This window comes from Danio aesculapii, chromosome 18, assembly GCF_903798145.1.
Source record: "Danio aesculapii chromosome 18, fDanAes4.1, whole genome shotgun sequence".
Classification (NCBI taxonomy): Eukaryota; Metazoa; Chordata; class Actinopteri; order Cypriniformes; family Danionidae; genus Danio; species Danio aesculapii.
The window spans coordinates 25,560,298-25,582,542 of record NC_079452.1 but is presented as its reverse complement, the minus strand read 5'-3'; the positions used below and the strand labels follow the sequence as shown (position 1 = coordinate 25,582,542).

The window sequence follows — 22,245 nt, the reverse complement described above, 5'->3', positions numbered from 1 at the left end:
TTATCTTCGGCCCACGGCTCGCAATGATATTTGGGTTTTGGCCCATGATACAAAAAATTGATAATGACCAAAAACACATTGAAGGACAGTAAACAGTAGTAATTTTACATGATAAATGCATCAATAATATCCTCTGATTTTTATACATTCAATCAAATGAACTCAAACAATTAAAAACGGCACCAAATATTTTATTTGGGCCCGATTTATTTAGTCATTATACACAAAAGTTTGGGCACCCCTGCTCTAGAGAATAAAATCTTACAGATATTAATAATTCATCAAGCAAAAAATGAAGTTTCTGAGAAGATTAGATGACTTTACTCTTTGCTTTTTGCTGTTAGTTCCTTGCTTGTTTTAAGGAAAAACACACTTCATTTTGACTCAGCATTTCTGAAAACAGCACAACATTTGTTGCTTGTCTAGAAAATACCTCTTGATTTAAGATTGTCGAGATATTTGGACTAGAAACCAGGCCAAAACTAAGCAAGAGAAGCATTTGTAATAAGTGATTTGCAGTGTATGTGTGAAGCGATTTTGTTACTTGAGCATTTTTGGTGCTGTTTTTGAGTATAAATATGTTCACATTGACTATAAACATTATTAAGCATTTACATGGCACAAGATGAAATGTTTTTAAAAGCTTTAGAAGAGAGAGAGAAGGACTGTGAGGTCAGACAAATCTACTTAATTGAAAGGGAAAACAGGTTTGTTTTTCTGACCCCACTGACAGGCTTTCCTTCTCATTTTAAGCATAAACTCTCTTTATCTGAATAAAAAAAACAGACATGGGATCTTGGGATGAAGATAGCTTTGTTGGAAACCACAACTAAAATAGGCTGACACAGTGGCTCAGTGGTTAGTACTGTGGCTTCACAGCAAGAAGGTTGGTGGTTCGAGCCCTGGCTGGGCTAGCTGACATTTCTGTAAAGAGTCCCCCACAGTCCAAACACATGCAATATAGGGGAATTGATTAACTAAATTGGCTGTAGTGTATGAGTGAATGAGTTCATCTGTGTGTGAATGAGTGTGTTTCCCAGTACTGAGTTAGGGCATCCGCTGTGTAAAACATATGCTGGATAAGTTAGTGGTTCATTCCGCTGTGGCGACCCCTGATGAATAAAGGAAGAACTACAGAATCACCACAACAGATTAATTGAAGCACTTTACTACAATATGGCTCAAAAACACTATAGTATTTACTATAAATTACTGTAGTATTTGTGTTTATGTGGTGCATAAGAAAATCTATGGCTAACAAAACTCAGCAGTACTTCAGATTTGACATGTGCAATGGAATTCATTGACTTACACATCATATCCTCTGTGTTTACCAAGCGTTTGTGAATCCGGAGGAGAGTTTCTAAGGTCTGTTTTTATCAGAATTTACTCTAATATTTATGAATGTACAGTAAGGACTGTTTCCAATGAGTGGTACGGTACGGTTCGGTTTGGTACGCTTTTATAGCTGTTTCTACTGTCAAAAAGCGTACCGAACCGTACTGTACCACTTTTTCGGCACCCTTTCAAAAGGGTACCAAACACGAGAAAGGGTACCAAAAGGCGGAGCTAGACGCGCAGCTGAACGCTATTGGTTTACAGAGATACGTCATTCGCTTACGCAACAAGCCAGAATGAAAACAAAAAACCCGCCAGATTTAAAATACACAGCCGAGAGATTACAGCGGAATTATAAATACATACAATAACGAGCCATGGTCGACCCGGGCTCAAACAAACCTTGTCGTCGTCTTGATAAACAGCCACAAAGCCAAGTAGAGCAGATTACCCTGTGCCCCGTAGTTTTTTTACGAGGCGTCTAAAGTGCGAGCGGTTTCGCTTTCTTCCGTCACTGCGCGTCTATATCTGAAATAACACACTTCTTGAGCTGATGATAATAACCTGCGCTTGATTATTGACGTGCTTTTTGAAACCCGATCCTGTCAGACACTGACAAACCGCGAGAGTGAAGCGCGAAGAAACAAAGGAGAAGCCGGAATAAAGGAGCACATTATTTATTCAGCAAACGTGAACAACTGCCTTGTTTAACTATTATTGTTATTATCACCTTTTGGACTAATATGAACTCAGAATGATGGAATTACTGTCTAACAGAGGCTACATGTGCTGCTGAAGATTACAGACACAGATGAGAGGTTTTCACTGACTGTAGGCTATATTTTGTGTTGTTTTGAACCTAAATACTGACAAAATGTCTGCTATATGTAGTTCTTCTGTAGTTGGTAACATATCAGAGACTGTAAGGGGCTGTATGTGTTTATATATGTTCATTTATTTAGTTATTTAATATAATTACAGACATTACAGTAGGCTGTTTCGCACTGTCATTGATCTGCAGTTATAATCAACTCATGTTCATAGTAAAGTTAGTAATAAACATTTCTACACAAGTATTTGTGTGTATGAAGCATCTGTTTTGTGAGAAGAGCTTCTCATATGATATGTAAGTGACCCATACAGCTTTATTGTAGACATTTCCTCGAGCGAGAATGACGTCGACTGAAACTTTCTGTCATACACCACGCCCACCAAAAGGGTACCCTTGTTAGTGGAAACGCAAGCTTGATAAAGGTGACCCGTACCAAACCGAACCGTACCGTACCAGTCAGTGGAAACGAGCCATAAATGAGAGCCACGGTTTAACCGTGCACAATACTGCAAAATCACATCATATAAACAACATCAGAGTCAGAACGAGAAGAAGGGACGTGTTCACATTAGATTGTTGGAAAAGCATCATACTGTACACTCAACTATATTTAGGCCTAACAAATAAGATTTCAGTGTTCTGATTGCATATAAAATGTCCATCCATTTGGATTAAGTACTTTTTAACCTGACTGACCTACACTGTAAAAAATCAATTGTTGAGAAAACATAAAAAAACAAGGCAGCTTGATGCAGAAAGAACTTTGAGTTGTCTCAACAACAGTTTTTTAGCTCTTTTCAGTTACAATATTTAGTTCAGCTAACATAATTTTGTTTATTCATGCACACTGAAAAAAAATTATTCAAAGATGATTCCTTGGATTTACTAAATTTTTTTACCTTAAGTGGTTGTAAACAATTTATTTGGGTTGAATTTAAACAAACAAATTAAGTTGAACATTGCTCAATTTAATTTGTTTGATTAAATTCAACACAAATAAATTGTTTGCAACAGTTTTGCATGCAACACTTTTTTTCAGTGTAGTGTTGATTATTATGGTGGCTTGAAAAGCCAGCATATTGTTATCTATCAAAACTTTTTCTTCTTCTTCTTCTTCTTCTTCTTCTTCTTCTGAGACTAATTTCTAAGTGTATCTCCTCCTAGGCCTTTCAAGCTACATACTTCAAACTTTCGTCAAACCTTCAAACTGGTCTGACTCGGGTTGCTATATCTTTTCTAACTGATCAACTTTGGGTTTTCCGAAAAACGACCCAGAAAATCCCAAAAGTCCCATTGACTTAACATTGGGTCAAACTTTGTGAGCTCATAACTCTGCATCAGACTGTCCTACAGACTTCTAACTGGACTCATTTAACTCAGTCTAGCCAGCAGCCAATAACTGATGACTTTTTAACTTACTAGCCACTCCCTAGCAACCACTTACAGCACCCTAGCAACTGTCCCATAGACTTCCATTGTAAAAGACTGTCATTGACTTAATATTGGATCAACCTTTGTGAGCTCATAACTCTGCATCAGACTGTCCTACAGACTAGAGTCTGGCCTCATTCAACTCAGTCTAGCCAGCAGCCAATCACTGATTACCTTTAAACTTACTAGCCACTCCCTAGCAACCAATTTCAGCACCCTAGCAACTGTCCCAGAGACTGTGACTAGCTTTTCTAACACATGCTAACAGTTTAAACTTCCTACTGACATGCTAATCTTGCTAGAAAGGTGCTAGCAACACGATAGTGACATGCTAGTCATGCTAGTAACATGCTAATTCATGCTAACAACATGCTAATTCATGCTAGAAACAAGCTGATTCATGCTAGAATCATGCTAGTAACATACTAATATCATGCTAATTACATGCTAATATCATGCTAGTTACATGCTAATTCATGCTAGAATCATGCTAGTAACCTGCTAATTCGAACTAGCAACCTTCTTGCTGTGAGGAGACTGTGCTACCAACTGCACCACTGTGTCACCCCTCTTAGAAACAACAGATAAACAAGCTTAGTTTTCAATCGTCACGTCACGCATACGCCAATTATTTAAATATCAACGTTCCTGTTCAACACAAAATGTTTGTCCAGAAAACTCAGTTAAACATGTAGACATGACATTCTAGTGAATACTGTTGACATAACATATATTTTATGTAGATTAAGTTATTCACAACTCTTAGTAGATGACAGAAAAAGTACAGTGTGCTGAACAAATGGTGATTTTATTTTTTACAGTGTACTGTATTAAACTTTATGTGATGGGTATTTGTTAGTTATATATAAATCAAACAAATAAGAACAAGATTTATGTAATAAAATCAATAAATCCAGTGTGTTTTAAATGCTTCTTATTAATCTATTGTGTGGAGTATAGATCTGCATCATTTTTGGCCCAGAATACTAAGTAACCCAATCTCATAGAATTGGATCTGGCTTTTTCTACAGCTCGATATATTTATACAATGTTTGTATCTTTGAACTGATTAAATCTATTTGATTCATTAAATTAAAAGCTTACAGGGTGACACGGTGGCTCAGTGGTTAGCACTGTGGCCTCACAGCAGGAAGTTTGCTGGTTCGAGTTCTGGATGGGTCAGTTGGCGTTTCTATGTGGAGTTTGCATGTTCTCCCCTTGTTGGTGTGGGTTTCCTCCGGGTGCTCCGGTTTCCAGTCCAAACACATGCGCTATAGGGGAACTGATTAACTAAATTGGCTGTAGTGTATGAGTGTGTGTGTGAATTTGAGTGTGTATGGGTGTTTCCCAATACTAGGTTGAAGCTGGAAGGGCATCCGCTGTGTAAAACATGTGCTGGAACAATTGGTGGTTCATTCCGCTGTGGCGACCCGTGATGAATAAATGGACTAACCTGAAGGAAAATGAATGAATGAGTGAAGGTTACAAACAACATTAACAAATCTGCCCTTTCTCTCTCTCTCTCTCTCTGTGTTTCTCCAGCTTGTCCTGAAGTCATAGGCCACAAAGAAGCGAGAACAAAAAAGAAGGAGAAAATGCGACGCTGTACTGCAAATCTGCTGGATACCCGCATCCCGTGTGGACGTGGCGCAAGAAAGTGGGCAGAGATTCTTACATGGTACGTCATGAAAACACATCACTTTAAATATGTTAGTGCCCATCTCTCTCTCTCTCTCATTAGGATAAACAGCAGCCCTGAGTGAGAAGCAGCCGTCTGTCCATTAAGCCATTAGAGTGTTTGAGCTGCTGAAGATAATGTCAGCATAGACTAAGAGGATTATAAACTAAAACAGAATCAGAAATGTAGCATTATTATGTCTTCGCTCTGACTTTTACACAAAATTGCTGAATAAAAATATCTATTTATTAAAAAATAAATAAAATCATATTGACCATTTTGATGGTAATATCGTCACCTTGGACTCTATCGTCATTAGTTTCTATCTGCGATCTAAATGATTTGGAGATATTGAGCTTTAAAGTTTTTGCATTCCATAAAGCCAACAGTATGTGTGTTCTCTATCATACATTAACATGACAGAGACCCTAAATACACTCTAAATGTAAATTATCAAAGTTCTCTTAAATTTGCAAGTTGGGTAGGGTGTTTTGATGGTTTGTTCTATATACAATTGAAATAAATATAGCTTAAAGGGGGCTAATAATATTGACCTTAAAATGGTGTTAAAAAAATTAAAAACTGCTTTTATTCTAGTCGAAATAAAACAAATAAGACTTTCTCCAGAAGAAAAAATATTATAGGAAATACCAGCCTGATCTCACGAGGAAACCTAAGTATTTTACGTTTTGACAGTTTTGTGGCTAATTTGTACGAATTCGTACGAGTTCAGTCGTACGAATTGTACGATTTTAAAAAGGAGGCGTGGCACCTAACCCCGCCCCTAAACCCAACCATCATTGGGGGATGAGCAAATCCTACTAAATTGTACGAATTAGATCATACGAATTTGTACGAATTAGCCACTAAATCAAAAAGTTACGAATTGCCGTGAGATTGTGTTGGAAATACTGTTAAAAGCTCCTGAATCTGTTAAACATCATTTGGGAAATATTAAATAAAGAAAACAAAAATTCTTAGGAGGGCGAATAATTTAGACTTCAACTGTATAACCTGTTTTGTTGTAGGACATTGACAACAGCACAGGGCGCTTCTTCATCGTGAACAGAGAGAACTTCACCGAGCTGAGCATTCTGGATCTGGACATCCGCACAGATCCGGGCGAGTATTTCTGCAACGCCTCTAACATCATCGGCTTCACAAACTCCAGCACCATCCTGCGGGTGCGCAGTCATCTGGCCCCGCTCTGGCCCTTCCTGGGCGTCCTGGCAGAAATCATCATCCTCGTGGTCATTATCGTGGTTTACGAGAAACGCAAAAAGCCGGATGAAGTTCTTGAAGGTGAGTAGCGATGTGATGCTTTTGTTTTCTTTTATTTATTTTTTGGCTAAAAGACTTTCATTTGTTAGAGTGCTGATTAGCCGCATTTCCACTATCGGGCCAGTGCGAGCCAGGGCTTTAATCGGGCCAGGCCAATAGCCCGGGAGGTTGAGAAATGAGGCCGAAATCATGTCGCGTTTCCACTGTCGGGCTAGTTGCTCGCAGCGCGTCACGCAAACACCGCCCCCAGAACGTCCCCCGAATCAAACGTCACACAACCCGTCACACAACCCGCCCACTTCAGCGGAAACAAAAACTCAAATTATAACCACAAACACAACCTGGCATCACTACAAGAGCTGGAAGATGGAGAACACCGAAGCAATTGCTTTTTTACTGTTTGTGGTCTGTTGGTGTAAGGCCAGACAGCGATGTACGATGTACTTGATAACGTCCTCATTTCTGCAAACGCCGTCTATTTGCCTCTGAACATTTTCCTCTGCCCAAATGTTCAGAAGAGCCCTGGTGTCCTCAACTGACCAGTACTGTCTGCTGTCCATTTTTTCTTCTTCTTAGTGAGTTAATCAAGCGCGATAGCAAAACAAATGTAAGGGAAGAAAGCATCTTGTCTCCTCTTTACCTGACAGGAAAACTCCGCCTTTGTACGTAACCCCGCCCCAAAGCCCCAGTTGGCCCTCCTTGGCCCAAGGTATTCGGCGGGCCGAAAAAGGCCGGACGCTGGCCCCAAGGAAGCCCCGCTTTGGCCCGATTACGCCCCGGAAGTTATAGTGGAAACGCGACTGGCCTTGGCTCGCCCTGGCTCGCTCGCTTTAGGCGCGATAGTGGAAACGCGGCTATTATGTGGACTAATAATTAGGTCAACTTTTCTAAAAGGTTGTATCACACTGTTAAAAATATCTGTAAATTAGCAGTTGTCTGTATTTTGTGATTGATGAATTGCATTATGGGACCTTGACCTTTTTTCCAACAACTCTTAACCTTAAAATAGTGACTTTTATAAACATTTTTTATAGTTTAAAGCAGTGCTTCATTTGTAAATGAATAATTTCCGGAACAAAACCACAAAATAAAAGTCATCGGGATCGACGTCCACCAAACTATTTCAGTTTTCCGGGAACATGACGTCATTAAATGGTGATTGAGCAACACATTTCTGATTGGTCTCTTATTATTTTGTGATAATCAGGTCAGGAAAAAAACAAACATGTAGCTATAAGCATAAATTGTATGAAACATCAGTATTCAGTTTACTAACACCACTGACATTCAGTTCATTCATTCATTCATTCATTTTCTTTTCGGCTTAGTCCCTTTATTAATCTGGGGTCGCCACAATGGAATGAACCGCCAACTATTCAGCATATGTTTTACGCAGCAGATGCCCTTCCAGCCCAACACAATCTCACGGCAATTCGTAACTTTTTGATTTAGTGGCTAATTCGTACGAATTCGTACGTTCTAATTCGTACAATTTAGTACGATTTGCTCATCCCCCAATGACGGTTGGGTTTAGGGGTGGGGTTAGGTGCCCCGCCTCCTTTTTAAAATCGTACAATTTCGTACGACTGAACTCGTACGAATTCGTACGAATTAGCCACGAAACTGTCAAAACGTAAAACACTTACGTTTTCTCGTGAGATCAGGCTGTCCAGCCACAACCCATCACTAGGAAACCCATACACACTCATTCGCACACACACAATGGACAATTTAGCCTACCCAATTCACCTGTACTGCATGTCTTTGGACTGTTGGGGAAACCGGAGCACCCGGAAGAAACCCACGCAAACACAGGGAGAACATGCAAACTCCACACAGAAACGCCAACTGACCCAGCCGAGGCTCGAACCAGCGACCTTCTTGCTGTGAGGCAACAGCACTACCTACTGCGCCACTGTGTTGCCACATTCAGTTCCCTTTCAAGTAAATAGAAAAGAGAATTAAATGGCTCACTCTGTCTAATCGTCAAGAAGAGCCCGCAGTTAGCTCTTCCGTCATGTTTTCTCGCTTTGCTTCTGTCTCCCACTATCCTGATCCAGGAACACAGTTTCATCTTCCCGAGATCTTGTTTGATCAGCCTCATTATCAGGTCTGAAATGAAAATATGCTTATCAAATGCAAATATGCTTGACTGCCTCTTTGCCATTTTTAAATATACAGATGTTATTTATGTTGGCCTCTATGCCATTATTTATTTTCGCTGCTAACCAATCAGAGCGATTGTAAACCTAAGAAAGATGATTGGTTGAAAATGTTATTGAGGGCCAATAGTTAAACGTGACTTTTGCTTTACTTTCTCATGGTGACTCCCGTCATGTCCACACATCCTTCGCTAGCACTCACTCACATGTGGATGGTGCCATACATACATACTGCCAGTTATTTTACAGACTTACTTCTCTAGATATTTGTTGTATATTTCGTGGCATTGTTATTTCACTACAGCACCCAGAATGCAGTGTGGTGTTTACCAGAAATCTCCGGTTGTGTTTTGTTATCTAAAACAGCGAAGTAAAAAGAAGAGCAGTAAAGCCCGTCTGTGTGTCATCTTATTCTTTATGCAACGTTCATTATCCACACGGACATAATAATATTATTATTTCTTATACACTATATTATTTCAAACTACAAACATGTCAATAAAAGTCATTTTGGTAAACTGTAGCATTGGATTTTCAACATCTAAAGTCACCAGAGCAGAGATCAACATCCCATAATGCAATTCACAACCGCAAATAAACGAAAAACACTTGTGAATCACAAAAACTGTTCATTAACATATATTTTTTACAATGTTAGTGCACAGTATTTACTAACATAGTCTATTGAAATTATTATTAAATGCTATTATTATTGCTAATAATTATAAATATTCATTATTAAGTATTACTAATTATTAACTATTAGTCATTATTATACATTCTACAATTATTATGAATTATTAAAAATCCAATGCTCGGCTTGTTAACATTAGTTAAAGAGCTCCTATTATATATTAAAAATGTAATATTTTGGTTTAAAGGGTCTCCAGCAACAGTCTAATATGCATGCAAGGTCAAAAAACCCTTTCATTGTCTTATATTCTTTACTTCGCCAATTAGTGAAGTTTTTCCCTCTCCGCTGTCGCCACTGACTTGCATGATTCAGGATCTGTAGAGCTGCGCATCGTTGGATTTGCTCTTCAGTGTTTGGACTCTCAGTAGTGATTATTAAACCACACTGAACTGAGCTCAACTGAACTGAACTTAAACACTACAAACTGAACTACACTGTTCTAATTCACTATGATCTTCTATGTGAAGCTGCTTTGATACAATCGCTATACAAATAAAGGGGAAGTGAATTGAATTGAATAATCTGCATTTATTTTTACCTAATTATCCCAGCGACTCCTATAAGATTCATTCAGCGATTCATTTGTTTCCAAACCCCTCCTTAGCGCGATGCTAATCTGCGCTGATTGGACTGATGACAGCCTGTTGCGATTGGTCAACAGCATTCAGCGTGAGACAAAGTAAACGCGAGCTCACAAACACATTTAAATCCGTAAACAAAGCGGCACACATCGCATTATCAACATGGTTTTAGACGTGATATGAGAATATAGAGTTAACCAGATACAGTACAAGTGGTTACAAGTAACAAAACACAATTAAATACATAATTTGCAAGCTAGAGAAAACAAGGAGGCAGCCATTTTAATCGCACTTACTTACACTTGTGAAATGGAGGAAGAAACTGATCCATGGAAATTCCTGTCAAGCTCTGACAAAGTCCACAAATCAGTCTTTTCTGATCCTTCCTTTAACAAACAGCCGACGAATCCCTACGTTGTAAGCGTGTAGATTACTGAAGCACTCGTCTGAGGTATAATGCTGAGGGATTTTTGCAAAAAATAAGCTCAACTGTTCACAGTTTCATCTTTGGGTAACTTTCATCTAACTTTCCACTCACACTTCCAATAATATCCAACTGAGCACAGCGTCTTCACAACTTGATTCAACCGGGATATGCTACAGTGAGATATATCCAGCTGCAGAACCGCAGAACCACACACGTTTCAGGCACACACAATCTAGGCAAACCATATATGGTAACTAACTAACTAACTCCTTAGCATTATCGCCACCTATTGAATTTCACAAATATGATTTCCCATTTCAGTCATTATTATTAAATCGTAACGATCATTTTAACACCTCTGCAGTTTCTGAACTCAAATTATGTAAATAAAAATAATTGGTTAAAGACACATGACTTTATTCACGTGTCCACATACACAAAGAAACATATCACACTGTCTAATTGTGGGATTAAGTGTAATAAACTAATTTTAGCATTTTAATATTATCATACTTGGGTAAAAAAGCAAACAATAATGTGTCACATTAATATGAATATATAGTTAATCATTTAAACAATATATAATATAGTTATAAACTGATTATCTTAACTGATTATCTGATTATAAACTCATTTATTTTACTAAACTGTCACAGCTGTTACTTATTATTATTATTATTATTTTTTTTTTAAATTAGTTATTAATAGTTAATTTATTTCTATTGCTAAATTTTGGTTTAAAAACAATATATTGCTTACTTTAAATTACTACAGTATTTATTGTGGGAAATCATTAATTAAAAAGTTATTAAAAAATTAAGCAAATACACTATTAAATTGCTTGAGTAAAATAATAATATAGTGTTATACATTTATTACAGGAAAAAAGATTTTTATTACATATAATATATATTATTGCCTATATTAACTTTTTAAATATTAAATATTAACTATTAAATATATAATATAGCTATAAACTGATTATCTTATCTGATTATAAACTACTATCTTTTACTAAAATGTCACAGCTATTATATATGTGTATATATATATATATATATATATATATATATATATATATATATATATATATATATATATATATATATATATATATATATATATATATATATATATACTTATTATTATTATTTTTAATTTAATTATTAATAGTTAATTTGTTTCTATTGCTAAATTTAGGTTTAAGAGCAATATTTTGCTTACTATAAATTACTACAGTATTTAATGTGGGAAATCATTAATTAAAAAGTTATTCAAAAATTAAGCAAATACACACTATTAAATCGCTTGAGTAAAATATTAATATAGTGTTATACATTTATTACATGTAAAAAGATTTTTATTACAATATATGTATTATTGCCTATATTAACTTGCTATTATTTCCTTCATTATAAATGAATCCATAATGTAAATTAAACCTGTCCAATTTAGATCTTTCAGCAAGGCCAGCAAACAAGTATCTGAGATATTGACTGTGTCAGACAATAATGACTGATCATCTATGATGACTGACAGAAAACTGTTCAGTCTATTATATTGAATGGCGATCGGAAACAACGCTCCCCCCATTCGGCCGTCTCGATCGTAGTATTTGTGAAATAAAGTAAACACTATTGTTTATTATGTACAATATTTATCAACCATATATATCAAAATATATTGATGACGATGTCCAAGAAGACGTTAATAACATTAAGATCCGCCGTAACCACATATGGTATGCTTAGATTGTGTGTGCCTAAAATGTGTGTGGTTCTGCGGGCCTGCTGCTGGATATTATTGGCTAGTGTTTGTCTTCCTCTTTTTCTTTGCTACTGATTGTGGGCGGGGCTTCAGGTTTCAATTTTCCCAAGGTTTGCCTGTGCAATAATAAGGACTAGTTTATTTTGATGTGGATGATCCTTTTCCAAACTATTGTAAACCTTATAACTGGTCATCATTCCATGCCTAATAAAAGTGCAGTGAACTTGTAGTCGTATAATCTGTGTGGGTTGTTTTAGACACTGAATCAGCCATCAATAATGTATTCTCAGCAGCAGGTTGTGAGTGGCTCTTAGCGTCGCTGCACTAATGAATATTCATGAGCGCTGAGTCAGAGGAGACCCACTGGGAAACACTGACCTCTATGCTGGACCACGTCTGAATCCGAGACAAATCTCTACACTGCACATTTGTACACTCTTAAAGGCAATGAATAATTGATCCTCTCGTCAGCAGCACACCACGCTCTCGTGCCCATAACACAAACACAGATCATCATATTGTACGCTTATCATTACATACTGGGATGTAAGAAGATTCAGTTCATCTTTACTCATCAAGAACATCAAGACTGAATTGTGTCTAGGGCTGTATATGCTGTTTTTCTGTAAGATGAAGACATACAGGATGCTTCACCAGATGATTTGAAGTAAAAATAAATAAATTACTATTTAGACTATATCTATTTGGGGTTCAAAGATTTCGAAATTATTATATATATATATATATATATATATATATATATATATATATATATATATATATATATATATGTACACTCACTGGCCACTTTATTAGGTACACCTTACTAGTACTGGGTTGGACCCCCTTTTGCCTTCAGAACTGCTTTAATCCTTCATGTCAGAGATTCAACAAGCTACTGGAAATATTCCTCAGAGATTTTGCTCCATATTGACATGATAGCATCACGCAGTTGCTGCAGATTTGTCGGCTGCACATCATGATGAGAATCTCACGTTTCACCACATCCCAAAGGTGCTCTATTGGATTGAGCTCAGGGGACTGGGAGGCCGTTTGAGTACAGAAAATGAATGAACGATATATTGCAATGGTGCTTTGTACTGTAAAATAAAACAGTCTCTTTGAGCGTATTTTGACATTCAGTATGTTTATTACATAATAATATTAATAAGAAGAATTTAATGAATATTAAACATCTTTGTACAGTATGTTATTACCTGAAATATATTGTGATACAAATTATTTCATTCATTTTCTTTTCAGCTTAGTCCCTTTAATCGGGGGTAGCCACAGCGGAATGAACCGCCAACTTATCCAGCATATGTTTTTTTCACAGTGGATGCCTTTCCAGCTGCAACCCAACACTGGGAAACACCCATACACACTTATTCACACTCAAACACTACGGCCAATTTAGTTCATCAATACCCCTATAGCGCATGTGTTTGGACTGTGGGGGAAACTGGAGCACTTGGAGGAAACCCACACCTACACAGGGAGAACATGCAAACTCCACACAGAAATGCCAACTGGAGCTTGAACCAGCGACCTTCTAGCTGTGAGGTGATCGTTCTACCCACTTATTTTAATAACCGGGAGTGGCGCGGTGGTGCTATGGATATCGCTGTTGCCTCGTTCGAGCCTCATAAAATTCATATCCCAGCTGAAATATCCAGATACTGTAAAATAACATAAAATAAACAAATAACAAATCCTCATAAATAAATCAAACTATCTATTTGTCTGAGCAGTTCAGCATAGATCCAAAATGATAGGAACAATTATTGACCCACAAAATCTGTATTATAATAATTCAATTATAAATAAGTGGTTAGCACTGTCGCCTTACAGCAAGAAGGTTGCTGGTTCGAGCCTCAGCTGGGTCAGTTGGTGTTTCTGTGTGGAGTTTGCATGTTCTCCCCGTGTTGACGTGGGTTTCCTCTGGGTGCTCCGGTTTCCTCCACAGTCCAAACACAAGTGCTATTGGGGAATTGGGTAAGCTAAATTGGCTATAGTGTATGAGTGTGAATAGGAGTGTATGCGTGTTTCCAAGTGATGGGTATATATATATATATATATATATATATTATATATATATATATATTATATATTATATATATATATATATATATATATATATATATATATATATATATATATATGAATGATATGTTGGCGGTTCATTCCGCTGTGGCAACCCCAGATTATTAAGGGAGTAAGCTAAAAAGAAAATGAAAGAATGAATGAACATTAATAACCTTTATTGTATTTAAATGTAAAATTGCAATATTATATATCCTTATTTTCCAACATTTTACTATCAAGCTACCATTTTGATGGCTTAGGTCAGGGGTCACCAATCTCGGTCCTGCAGGGCTGGTGTCCCTCCAGGGTTTAGCTCCAACTTGCCTCAAAACACCTACCTGGGTGTTTCAAATATACCTAGTAAGACCGTGATTAGCTTGTTCAGGTGTGTTTGATTAGGGTTGGAGTTAAAATCTGCTGGACACCGGCCCTCCAGGAACAAGTTTGGTGACCCCTGGCTTAGGTGATATATATTCATTTACACACATGCACATGTCTAGCACATATATTTACAGAATTAAAAATAAAGCAGTTTGCATAATTTTACAATCACACTACTGTAAATAATAATATACACTGTCAAACATATCCATAAATTAGCAGTTTTCCATATTGCATTGTATATTGTGAATTATTGTGATCCATGTTTTGATTTTTTTCCCATTTATTTCTGCTTTTGAATTGCATTATGGGATCTTAATCTTTTATCCAACAAGTTTTAATCTTGAAAAGTTGTAAAAAGAGACTTTTATGAACATTTTTAATAGTGTAAAGTGCTATATTGTGTGTTGGTGTTGTATATTATGCTATAAACACCTTGTAAGAAACTGACAGCACATTATTTTGTTGTTTTACAGTCTTATTTCTCTAGATATTATTATTTTTTATACATTATGATGTTTCAAGCTGCTAAAATGCAGCCTAAAAGTCACTTTGAGAAACTATAGAGTTGAGCTCAACATTAAAAGTGGACAAAGCAGAGATCAACATCCCATAATGCAATTCACCACCGCAAACAAACCCAAAACTGTTCATTAACAGATTTTTTTGATGGTGTATATCTTATTTGTAAATACGGCGCAGGTCTATTGCTCTGAATCTGGCCTCGGGGGAAGAGCAGGAGCGCTGGGGAATGGTGGCAGTAAGTGGTGTGTTAGTGGCTTTAACCAGGGTGTGTGTGTGGTGCTCTCTAAAGGGATGCAGTCAGGCAGAGCTTCATGCTAATCTGACCTTTGCAGAAGCACAGAAGGGTTTCTCAGAGCCAGCGGTGGTCGGCTGAGCTTCTGCTGCTGTTGTGTTGTGTTTCGCTGAACTCCACATATACGTCAGGCTGCTTTTGTCTCACTGCTGCCTTTATCTGATCCCACGTTCACTCGCTAAACTCTTGTTTACGCGAGCATCAGTACACGGCACAGGATGCACTGGGTTTCCCATCATTTCTACACACTCTGCTATAGAATGGCTGTGTGTGATATCGCCTACTACTCAGTATGTACTACATTTGAATTCTAATGTAATACAAGACCATTAGAAAAGTGCGTTCTATATATAATGAATGAGTGAGCAGGGGCGATTTACCCAATAGGCAAGGAAAGGGTCTGCTTAGGGGCCTATCTGGGAGATAAATGCGTAGAAGTGTATATATATATATAATATATATATATAATAATATATATATATATATATATATATATATATATATATATATATATATATATATAAAATAAGTTACAGGCGGTAAAATAAGTATTGAACATGTCACTATTTTAAACATTTTTTTTTAATTTCGAATGTGCCGTTGACTTGAAATTTTCCCCAGATGTTTGTAACAACCAAAGAAATCCATATATGCAAAGAAAACAAAACTAATTAGTTTACAAATGAAGTTATGCATAATAAAATGAAATGACGCAGGGAAAAAGTATGAACAGGAAGAAAGGAAGGTGTATTCTGGCAGTGAAAGCCCAGACAGCAGCTGAAATCTCTCAGTAGTTCTTCAGCAACCCTCTGCGCTTGCTCAGTGTAAATGGATATCATCTCCTTCAGTCCAGCATCTACATTAGCAAGAGGATGAAGAAGACACCAGAGCTGACATTTCAGCAAGACAATGATCCAAAACACAGCCGAGGAGACTCTCAAATGCTTTCAGAGAAAGAAAATCAAGCTGTAGAATGGCCCAGCAAATCACCTGATCCGAATCCAATAGAGAATACAAAATAAAGCTCAGATTTGACAGACGAGACTCACAGAAGCATCAAGATTTTGGACTCTGTTGAAGTGTGTGAGAAACTCACATCTGAGCAATGCATGAGACTTCATTCTCCATATGAGAGGCGTCTTTAAGCTGCAGCACCACCTTTTATAAAGTATTAAACGCATTTCAGTAGTTCAGCACTTTCTCCTTCTGTCATTACACTGTTATTACACAACTCATTTTTCAGATTTGTTTGCATTATTTGGATTTTACCAAAATCTGCTTCAATTCCATGTCAAAAGCTCCTTTAAAAATATTATTTTCAGGAAAAAACATGACAATGTGTTCAATACTTAACATATTTTGTATGGTGAGGGTCTAACGAATACAATTTTAACGTTAATCTTTACATCCATACAGATTTGTCCCCCACCTTTTAAAAATGAAATTATTGTCAGTGCAATAGCCTAGTGGTTAGCGCGCTGACATATGGTGCAGTAGCACTTCAGGGCGTCCCGAGTTCGAATCCCGGCTCATGGACATTTCCCATCTCTATCCCCTCTCTCTCTCCCACTTCGCTTCCTGTCTGTAAAACTGTCCTATCCGCTTAATTAAGGCAAAAAGGCCAAAAATAAATGTAATTATTTAGTATTTTTTAGTTGCGAATTCATTTTAAGGAAACAAATCATTTAAAATGCAGAGATTGCTTTAAAATAACACATAGAAAAGCAGATATAATTAATATAATATACAGTAAGTATAACAAAAAAAGCAATATAAATTAAATATTTATCTACTGCAGCACTGTGGCTCAGTGGTTAGCACTGTTGCCTCACAGCAAGAAGGTTGCTGGTTCGAGTCCCTGCTGGGTCAGTTGGCGTTTCTGTGTGGAGTTTGCATGTTCTCCCCGTGTTGGTGTGGGTTTCCTCTGGGTGCTCCGGTTTCTCCCACAGTCTAAACACATGCTGTATTGGGGAATTGATTAACTAAATTGACCGTAGTGTATGAGTGTGTGTTTCTTAGTACAGGGTTGCAGCTGGAAGGGCATCCACTGTGTGAAACATATGCTGGAAAAGTTGGCGGTTCATTCCTTTGTGGTGACCCGTGATAAATAAGAGACTAAGGAAAATGAATGAATGAATTTTATCGAGCATTAATGTACGTTTGTTCTGTCGGCCTGCTGTGTGAAAGCTGTAGATGTGAGCAGTGAATGCTGTTATATGTAGATTAGTATTTGTGTGCTGATGAACGTAGTTGTCTGATGGAAAAAACAAGTCAATTTCAGGTGGAAACAAAGACGATTTTGTGTGTTCAAGTATTCGAATATAGTCCCAGGCCAGTAAGTGAATAACCCTGATGATCAGTCATCCTGAATGAAACCGTTTAATTAACTATTGCGAGTCCCTGATTGAAAATTCACAGAGTCTCAGTTCTCCTCTTAATATAATGGCTTCCAGTAAATAACAGGTCAAACTTTCTTATTCTTATTCTCCATGTGGCGTCATATTGTGTGTTGTTGGTACGTTCCGGCAAGCCTTCGGAATCTCCTGCTTCTCTTTGTTTTCTCATTCAGGCATCTGCTTTTCTAATTATCTGAGGAAATTAGCAATGCGTTTATTGTTGTCTCTGCTATTAATTTAAGGGTTTGTAAAGCCCTTCATGTTTATCTTTCATCAAGGAATAGAAAATATTCTGAGCGTTTAGGTTATTGGTTTCTGGAATATAGTAATATAGTTTGATTATTGTATTTGGGCATTATTTTAATTATTAAAAATAACACTAATAGTTTTTGTTTTTGTTAACAATACTGTAAATGCCACTATGGTGTGTGGGTAATTTACAGTTCAATTAATATATGTATACTATTATATACAGTTACTATTCATTCATTCATTTTCCTTCGGCTTAGTTAATATTTCAGAGGTCGCCACAGCGGAATGAACCGCCAACTATTCCGGCATTTGTTTTATGCAGCGGATGCCTTCCAGCCACAACCCAGTACTGGGAAACACCCATACACTCATTCACACACACACTCATACAACACCTATATAAATCCCCTATAGCGCATGTGTTTAGACTGTGGGGGAAAATGGAGCACCTGGAGGAAACCCACGCCAACACGAGGAGAACATGCAAACTCCACAAAGAAACGCCAACTGAACCAGTATCCTACTTACTCTGCGGCCACAGAGCCACCGTGCAGCCATTTTACATTTTCTTTATCTTTTTAATGTTTGGGAATTGTTCATTATTGTTAACTGTCATGGCAATAGTGTCACAGTAGGAAAAAAATATTGTCATTTTGTTTTCCATTGCTGTAATGGTAACTGGGGAGAAATATCATATATTATGCTAATGCTAAATAATTTAGCTTATATGCATGAGAATTGAGGAGTTCTTGTTGTGAAAATAATGTCACTATACAAAACAGAAAAAAATTAACAATTTATAATTTAATTGATCATTTATTTTATGTTTTTTATTGCCACAATGAGAACCGCGAAGTAATAGTTAATTGCAATTTAAATATGTCATTTTTTTAAATGCAAAATATTAAATATTATCTTGCATCAAGGTATAGAATATAAACTTTATTTTCTATTATTTTTATTTATTGATTTATTTTGCAATGCTGTATTAATAATTGGCCGGTGATTGTTGTAATTATCATCAACAAAGTCAAGAGTGCAAAAAGTCAATTCTATCTTTATGCAGTTTTCTATTGCAAAAAAATAAAAACAAATGTAATAGTGGCAATTACACTAGTGCCACAGTGAGGGAATATTGCAGTGTTGCAGTTTTTCACTGCAGTAATGGGGAGAAACTGTATATAAGGTAATAATAAAATGTGCTCATGTGCATGCAAATTGAAGAGATCTTGTTGTGATAATTGTCACAATACAATACAGGAAAGATAAAAAAAGCCATATATATGATGTTAACAGATTGAGGAAATGTTCACAGTATATCTGATAATATTTTTTCTTCTGGAGAAAGTCTTATTTATTTTATTTCGGCTAGAATAAAAGCAGTTTTTAATTTTTCAAAGCCATTTTAAGGTCAATATTATTAGCCCCTTTAAGCTTTGTTTTCGATAGTCTACAGAACAAACCATCATTATACAATAACTTGCCTAATTACCCTAACCTGCCTAGTTAACCTAATTAACCTAGTTAAGCCTTTAAATGTCACTTTAAGCTGTATAGAAGTGTCTTGAAGAATATCTAGTCTAATATTATTTACTGTCATCATGACAAAGAGAAAATAAATCGTTATTAGAGATGAGTTATTAAAACTATTATGATTAGAAATGTGTTGAAGAAATCTGCTCTCCACTAATCAGAAATTGGGAGAAAAAATAAACAGGGGAGCTAATAATTCTGACTTCAACTGTGTATATATATATATCTTAATATTAATATCTATATATATATATATATATATATATATATATATACACACATATACAGTTGTAGTCAGCATTAATAGCCCCCCTAGAATCTATTTTTTTCTTTAAATATTTCCCAAATGATGTTTAACAGAGCAAGGAAATTTTCACAGTATGTCTGATAATATTTTTTCTTCTGGAGAAAGTCTTATTTGTTTTATTTCAGCTAAAATAAAAGCAGTTTTAATTTTTTAAACAGCATTTTAAGGTCAATATTATTAGCCCTTTAGGCTATATGTGTTTTTCGATAAGTTCTCAGAACAAACCATCATTATACAATAACGTGCCTAATTACCCTAACCTGCCTAGTTAACCTAATTAACCTAGTTAAGCCTTAAATGTTCACTTTAAGCAGAATAGAAGTGTCATATATATATATATATATATATATATATATATATATATATATATATATATATATATATATATATATATATATATATATATATTTTTTTATCATTATTATTATTTTGACATTGCAGTAATGATAATAAGTATTAGGTAGTATTAGGTAACTGAAGTATTAGGTAAGTCACATTTAAATATTTGTAATTTATTCACGCAAAATATAACATTTTTATTTTTCATTTTGGGATCAAATTTGACCCAGATATGCTTTTGACAGGTTTCATGAGATCACCACTTGACCTGCTCATAAATTCCAGGCTGTTACACGCACACACCATCCTACTGACTGAAATGAGCATCATAAGATGTGCACAGATATACACTACAGAGAGTTAACGTTGATTGGCTGACATCTTTTCAGACATCTAAAGCGTGAAGTCATTTTACTTTTCACTGCAGTATTGAGCATTGGTAAATATTAGTTAATGGTCATTCAAATCTTTGTCCTTTTTTTAATGCAAAATATAACATTATTATTTTCCATTTTAGGATAAAATTTGTTTAAAATATACTCCCAGTACTGTTACACACACACACACACACACACACACACACACACACACACACACACACACACACACACACACACACACACACACACACCATCCTACAGACTGAAATGAGCATCATAAGACGATGTGCACAGCTATACAGTACAGAGAGTTCATGTTGACTGGCTCTACAGAGTGTTTTACAGAGATGTGGAGCTGGCGTGCATGAACAGCGTGTTCTGTTTTGTGGTTTGGGCAGGATTTGTCCCAGGAGAGGGAAGGATGGGAGGCTGTGCTAGATTAAGGTAGATTATATCTGCCCACAGTCTTATCAACAGAATCAGAGATGGACGTAATGCTGTGACGCAGGTTACAGCTGAAATCCTCGTGCCAGCATTTCATATTTCCAGCAGCGCCGCCGTCTCTACACCTCTAGAGGAGGCAGTCAGAGTTTGAGTTCACATTTCAGCACTGATCAGTGTTAACAGCAGGAGGAGGATGGAGGACACAGTTTTAGGAAATACGATCACAAATAGGATGAAAAAGAAGATACACTAAATATTTAGGATACACTAATCCAGGGGTGTCCAAACTCGGTCCTGGAGGGCCGGTGTCCTGCTGAGTTTAGCTCCAACTAGCTTCAACACACCTGCCAGGAAGTTTCTAGTATACCTAGTAAGAGCTTGATTAGCCGGTTCAGGTGTGTTTGATTAGGGTTGGAGCTAAACTCTTTAGGACAGCGGCCCTCCACCGAGTTTGGACATCCCTGCACTAAAAACTCAAACCAGCGACTTTATGGCTGTGAGGCCACAGTGTTAAACAATAGCCGCGTTTCCACTATCGCGCCTTAAGCGAGCGAGCCAGGGCGAGCCAAGGCCAGTCGTGTTTCCACTATCACTTCCGGGGCGTAATCGGGCCAAAGCGGGGCTTCCTTGGGGCCAGCGTCCGGCCTTTTTCGGCCCGCTGAATACCTTGGGCCAAGGAGGGCCAACTGGGGCTTCGGGGCGGGGTTACGTACAAAGGCGGAGTTTTCCTGTCAGGTAAAGAGGAGACAAGATGCTTTCTTCCCTTACATTTGTTTTGCTATCGCGCTTGATCAACTCACTAAGAAGAAGAAAAAATGGATAGCAGACAGTACTGGTCAAATGAGGACACCAGGGCTCTTCTGAACATTTGGGCCGAGGAAAATGTTCAGAGGCAAATAGACGGCGTTTGCAGAAATGAGGACGTTATCAAGTACATCGTACATCGCTGTCTGGCCTTACACCAACAGACCACACACAGTAAAAAAGCAATCGCTTCGGTGTTCTCCATCTTCCAGCTCTCGTAGTGATGCCAGGTTGTGTTTGTGGTTATAATTTGAGTTTTTTGTTCCTGCTGAAGTGGGCGGGTTGTGTGACGGGTTGTGTGACGTTTGATTCGGGG

At 37.0% G+C, this 22,245-nt stretch overlaps 1 protein-coding gene across 1 annotated transcript in view; it reads left to right on the top strand.

Annotated features, from left to right (window-relative positions):
- Positions 1 to 22,245, top strand: part of nptnb (neuroplastin b) — a 168,406-nt gene that overhangs the window by 133,125 nt on the left and 13,036 nt on the right. Inside the window, 3 exon segments of the mRNA XM_056479002.1 lie at positions 5,144 to 5,167; positions 5,170 to 5,279; positions 6,308 to 6,581. Of these exon segments, the coding sequence (XP_056334977.1) occupies positions 5,144 to 5,167; positions 5,170 to 5,279; positions 6,308 to 6,581 (408 nt within the window).